General features: G+C 47.2%; 2 protein-coding genes across 2 annotated transcripts; both read right to left on the bottom strand.

Moving 5' to 3' along the window:
• Positions 1–389: 389 nt before the first annotated feature.
• On the bottom strand, positions 390–1,459 carry M437DRAFT_70565 (uncharacterized protein; the record flags this gene model as incomplete). Its single annotated transcript, XM_041025493.1, has 3 exons — positions 390–950; positions 1,004–1,381; positions 1,430–1,459. 3 exons carry the CDS (start codon positions 1,457–1,459, stop codon positions 390–392), a joined length of 969 nt encoding a protein of 322 aa, XP_040874787.1.
• A 736-nt stretch (positions 1,460–2,195) lies between these two features.
• M437DRAFT_70566 (uncharacterized protein) lies at positions 2,196–4,783 on the bottom strand (the record flags this gene model as incomplete). Its single annotated transcript, XM_041025494.1, has 4 exons — positions 2,196–3,228; positions 3,287–3,396; positions 3,539–4,717; positions 4,754–4,783. 4 exons carry the CDS (start codon positions 4,781–4,783, stop codon positions 2,196–2,198), a joined length of 2,352 nt encoding a protein of 783 aa, XP_040874788.1.
• Between the last annotated feature and the right edge of the window lie 1,217 nt (positions 4,784–6,000).

A 6,000-nucleotide genomic window follows, 5' to 3' on the forward strand; every position in this document is an offset into this window, starting at 1 on the left:
TGGAGACTTGGCTTGCATTCCCTCGGACTTTGACTCCAATGAACGACCAGCTTGGCCTGCACGATTGACGAGACCGAGAGCAAGACAAATACGCGTGCGTATCACAGCTAACACCACTGGTGCGACCTTCTGTGTGCATCAGGAGTCTATCACTAGCAGCATCGGGGTTGACATATTTTCAGCTTTCCCGTGACTGGAAAAGCCGCTAATACCGTACGACCAGGTTGTGGAGTACCACATTTTTGGCCGATCATAGATAGGAGCTTGCAACTCTCAGTCAGGTTCCCGCAGTTTACAAGGATGAGCTGCCACTAGCTAATCCTAGACCACGTTTGATTGGCCCAACTGCCGTGTCAATATGAAAGAAGTCGAAACCTTCATACATCTGTCTACATCTGTCTAATTACCCAGTCCACGCCTTCCAGCAGATTCTTCATGAACACTTTTGTTTCTGGCAAGATAGGGTTTACCCAGAAAACATGAGGTAGGCCATCGTAATGATCGTATTTGACGGGAACTCCGGCACTCTTCAAGCACTTCGCTAGGACAATGCCATCATCCCGAAGTGGGTCGAACTCGCAGGTTACGATGTAGGTTGGGGGGAATAGCTTGTGCGACTCTTGATCAAGTCCAACCAGGTAATCGGCATCGTCAGCTTTGATACCAGAGTGCTCCACAATCTGTTCTATGGATTTTGCGTCGAAAATAGGTACGTTTGTTGCGTTTTCCTCGTAAGCCGTGTATTCTTGTTCGTATTCTTTCGGGATGGAACTGAGGTGGAAAGCTGCGGGTACCAAGGCCACAACACCTTTGACAGAGTCCGAGGGGACCTCTGCTTGTCCAGTTCTGACCTTGCGAGCGACGCCGAGAGCCATCTGAGCACCAGCAGAATCTCCAATGGTATAGATCTTGGCAACATCACCACCGAATGACTGCGCATTACTTAGAACCTTTATAGTTGTCAGCCATTAGCCGCTTTGTATATCACTTATTCGGAACTTACCCATTTGAGTCCCGCAAGACAATCCTCGAGGTGAACAGGCGTTTTGACCTCAGGTGAGAGTCTGTAATCGATACTGATTATCATAGTGTTGGCATGTTCGACAAGGAGACGGCAGAAAGCGTCTTCGCTGTCAAGGGATCCCAGAACAAAGCCACCGCCATGTGTAAACAGACCAACCGGTAGAGGAGTACCAGAAGCACGAGTCTTCGTGTATACTCTGACTTTGAAGTTTCCGACCTCGTGATCTCTGGAAACGACTGCGTCTGACGGTGGAGGATACAGCGGAGCCAGTGCAGCAAGCATGCCATCGAATTGGGCACGCATTTCTTCCGAATTTCCGTGTAGAGCAGTTCTTTGTCCTCCCATGGACTTCTCTGCCTGCGAGGTGTCAGCTTGATCTCAGCAAAATGCACTGCAGACACATACAGCCAGCCATGATGCTGTGTACTCCCTCATGGTTGTTCGGGCGATGATGTTCTCCGGAATGAGTTGAGTACAGAAAAGAAGCTGCGGCTTACGATAGCAAGATGTCTGAAAGTCCAATGAGGGAAGGGTAGGATCCGACGAGACTATTTAAGTCTAGCTAAGGCTTTAAACGGTCCGTTCTGATGCCCCAGCAATAGCTTTATCCACGAAGTCAACAACATTTAAAGGACGTGTGCCTGGGTGCGGGCCAGAAACTCTATCGTAAGGTGAAGTTTAATCATCCCATAGCCCCGAAGAGACATCTTCCGATGTAGGGTCGCACACTAGATTCTCCATCTAGAAGCAGGAATTTCAGAGACCGTCCGGAGCACTAGAGACGTCGAGCAACCATGGCAGCGGAGTAAGTCAGACAAGAGATTGTGACGGCTGTATGCCAGCCAGCGGCGCGAGCGTGCCCCACGTTTCTGTTTGCCGCGGCAGCTCGGATCTGCCCCTTCCGTGTCGGCACCACGCCTGGGGTCTAACAGCTTGATGCGGGGTACATGCATATGCCCCTGGCTGACTACCAGCGTCTGCGAGCACTTCAAACTCTTTACAGAAGATCACCTAGGGACAGCGATTCAGAAAGTCAGTACTGACCTCATGTCAGGGAGTTCGTGTAGTGCTTCTGTGAACATGACCGCCGTCGCACGCATGGACATGCACGAGACTGCACAATCCCAATCCAATAGATCAACCACGCTTACTCCAGTCTTTGTTCAGAAGCTCACTGCCACCGCGTGACGAGCTTTAGCAGTTTGAGACGGACTCCTTTGACGAAGGCTAGCAGAGGATCAACGCCTAGAAGATTTGCACAATGCACCAGAACATTACTAGGGACATCCAAGGCCATATATCCACCTTCGATTTGCGAAAAGACTGGAATGCCCTGATGCCTGTCAAGATATGCCTCGATAAGCGGATGGTCCGCTGCCAGGTCGTCGAGGACTGTTGTTGTTGACTGGTTGCTTCCATGGTTGTCTGCTCCTGCACCGGTGTCCGCAACCACCATACTATTCATCCAGGCAATCAACGCAACTCGATAGACAGCACCAGCCCACCAAGGAGGTCTGGTGTGTTCCTCCATGTATCGGATCGTACGCAAGATCTGTCGGCAATGGAAGAAGATGCGAGGGCAATCTTCGAAGTGATAAGATCGTACCCAGTGAGCCGGCTTCTTTAAAGGATCAGTCCTGTCACTGCGAGCAATGCGCTCGATCTCGGGGAAGTTGGCAAGTGTGTTCAATGAGAGAAGATGATAGAGGATCATGTTGGCCCCCATGGCAGGGGTTCTGGTGTCCGTACATCCACCATTTGCCAGATCGTACCATCTTCGGAGCATATCCCGTGCTTCATCCATGTGCACTGATGTCAGAACCATGGCTGTTTGGCGATGAGCGGCTCTAGACGTACCTTCATCGTCAGTCATGTCAGCGATCAACGCGCGGACTCGAGACACGACTTTTTGCAGGTGACACAACATCAGGCGTAGGGTAATTGGTGTCAGCTTGGATAGATCAATTGTCGTCTTTTCTTCACGAAGAGCCCTGATGTATTCGTCCAAAGATCGTGGGAAAGTTACTGTACCACTTCCATCGTAACCGACATCATGAGCCCATTGCTCGGCAGAAGTTGCATGCCATAATTGATCAGAGTTGGGAACAGGAGTATTAAAGCTTGTCACTGAAGTGAACAAAGTTGAGGTCGAATCTTGGAAGAGACACATCTCTTGATCGAGGATGACCCACGTATATGCCGTGCTTGATGCAATCATCAATTAGTGGTGGAATCAAAATCGAGATCTCAGTGGGGATGTACCGGTTGTGAGATTCTTGGTCTTGCCATGCTTGCCACACCCTTGTCAGGTCTGCCAGCGGTGTTGCAATGTTCGGCGAACACTTTTCGAACAACTTAGATCTGCGAATCATCTAGGGCTTGATGTCAGTCGGGGATCTGCATGAGGAGATTTCTGCGCACCTCGATGTACATTGCTTTTTGATAGATTGAAGCCTAGCAAGACCGGCTTCGTCAGCTGATGAACATATCTGTGCGAGCGAGAACTTTGCATACATCCATTTGCCATTTGTCACCACTCCAGGCAGCAACAATGTTGAATCCAAGAGCGCATTGTAATAGATCTGGATTGGAGACAACCCTGACGTCTTCATCGACGATATGATTCAGAAACACTCGACTGATTTCCAAAAGACCCTGTGCAATTCGATGGTTATCACTAGCCGCTGGAGTCATTGCACCAGCAGACATCATGAGAAGCAGTTTCAAGCTAGTGATGACCGGGTCAACTTCTTTATTGAGAAGCTCGTTCGTTTTCATAGCCACAGCGGAGAGAAAAGGATAGTGTAGCTCGTATAACCTGTGGCATGCTGACAGCAGCGAATCTAGCACAGGGGGAGCAGGAAGAATGAAAGAAAGCTGAGTCGCTATCGCCTTCGAATGCTGTTCGGACAGCAAGCCATGAATTCGCTGCGCCTTGTCAGAGAAGCGTTGCACAGTCGCAATCAATTTGTCTCGCGTGCCAAAGACGAAAGGCTCGATCTTCGCCGCTTCTTGTGACTTTGTGTTGCAGGAAATACACTGGCCACTCAATGCATCATAGAGGTTGCGCAGATGACCTGGCGCAGTTGTCGGACATGAAGCAGTATCCACAACAGGATTGCACTCAAAGATAGGCCACGCGTCGAGTAACAGAGTTTGGCCTGTAGCGAATTTATCTACAACACGCAATGCAGAGTGCGGCGCAGCCTCGCTGGCTAAATCCAGTTGGATATCGTTGAGAATTGCTGGAGGGTTAAGCAATTGTGAACACAATGAATGAGATCCGGATGTTAGATCGGTGCTGAACAGATCCCCGATATGTTGTGTGCCATTATTTGCATCCAAGTCTTGCATGTTCATTATGTCAAAAGACGCGTCGTGTGATGTTGGTGCCAGACAAAAATCCCAACAGTCATTCGTTGCGGCATTGGGAGCAGAGAATGGAGCTCCACCAAGATTGGATGGACCAGAGAGCGGTTCGGTGAAACAATTGCCCCATTGTTCGAACCTGAGATAGTCGTCTTGGTCATCATTTACAGCCGGTGTGTTGCTCATCCCAGCGCGATCTGTTGCGTTATTGCGTTTTGATGGCCGCTGTCTCCCACGCGAGACCGTGGCAGACCGGCCTGGTCCTCGCTTGCTCAACCGTGGCTCACATGTGATATCTTGCCTCAGACATCGAGAACAAGGGAACTGACAGCTCTCAGCTTATACTCCAGATGTTACTACCATGGTCTTTCTGAAACCTTCTTTTCGCATTTCGATTTTGACTTGGCGCAGCCGAGACAGGCCAGAAAATTTTCGGACAGCTGATCGTTGACCGAAGGGTAGGGCAAAATGGAGGGAGGCATTTGTGTTGGAGCGGCCGAGCTGATATATGTCTCACCCACGGACATGTGCGCATGTGCGATAGGGCGCTTCACGGGTCAGCTGAAGAAAGACACTTTCAGCAGGCATGCGAACGCCTGTTGAGAATATAGGGCTACATGGCTCGGGCCGATAGACTCAGTCCAGGGTTCAGCCGATGCGCCAAGATCACGTGCGAGGCAGCGATTCAGTAGGCTTAACAGGGTCATCACTATAACTAGCAAACTAACAGTATTATTACGAAGCCGGAGTAAGCCATTACTTAGCGGATTTAGTATATAACCGTGCTATGCGCTAGTAGTCTAAAAAAATTAAGTTCCTTTAGTAATTATATCTAGTAGCTAAGCTCTAAAAGGCCTCTATAGCCTAGGGTACCCTCTAAAGCCCTTAAAAGGTAGACTTACGACTATCTTAACCCTATATAACGCTAGTATCGCTATTACGCTCCTTATTAGTTAACTTATAAGAGTTATAAGGATATAATATAGTTATAAGAATAAGCTAACATTAGCTTCCCTTAGTCTATAACTATACTTTTCTTATAATTAGCTATAACCCCTATAACTTTAAGAATAAGAGTAGTAAGGCATTTATCTTTAAGCTAAGCTTATAGCTTTCTATTCTACTAAAGATAAACATATGTCTATAAAGAGTTATAAGATAGATCTAAGTAGTCTTTCTAGCTAGAAGAACTCTAATTAATATAAGAAGGATATCCCTTCTTATAAAAGGACTAGATAGTATAGTATTACTAATATAGTACTTTAGCCTCTTTAAAACTTCTTTATATCTCTTACTTATATAACTCTCTTATATTCTAATAGAACCCGATCTTTACTATAACCCTATAACTAGCTATACCTAGCTAAAGGGATCTATAACTAGCTATTAACTAGTTAAAAGACCTATAACTAGGCTATAATAAGTTAGTTAAGAACCTTAAGACCCTTTATTAATAACCTATAAAGAACTACTTAAGATCCTCTACTATATAGAGTAGAACTACCTAAACTAAGAGGCTAAATATATAGAATACTAGGTAAGGAACTAACCTAGTCTATAATAGCCTCTATAATAGGCGCCTCTACTTCCTTTATAGCTAGAGCTAA

The sequence above is a fragment of the Aureobasidium melanogenum genome (assembly GCF_000721775.1).
Source record: "Aureobasidium melanogenum CBS 110374 unplaced genomic scaffold scaffold_49, whole genome shotgun sequence".
NCBI classification, from domain to species: Eukaryota; Fungi; Ascomycota; class Dothideomycetes; order Dothideales; family Saccotheciaceae; genus Aureobasidium; species Aureobasidium melanogenum.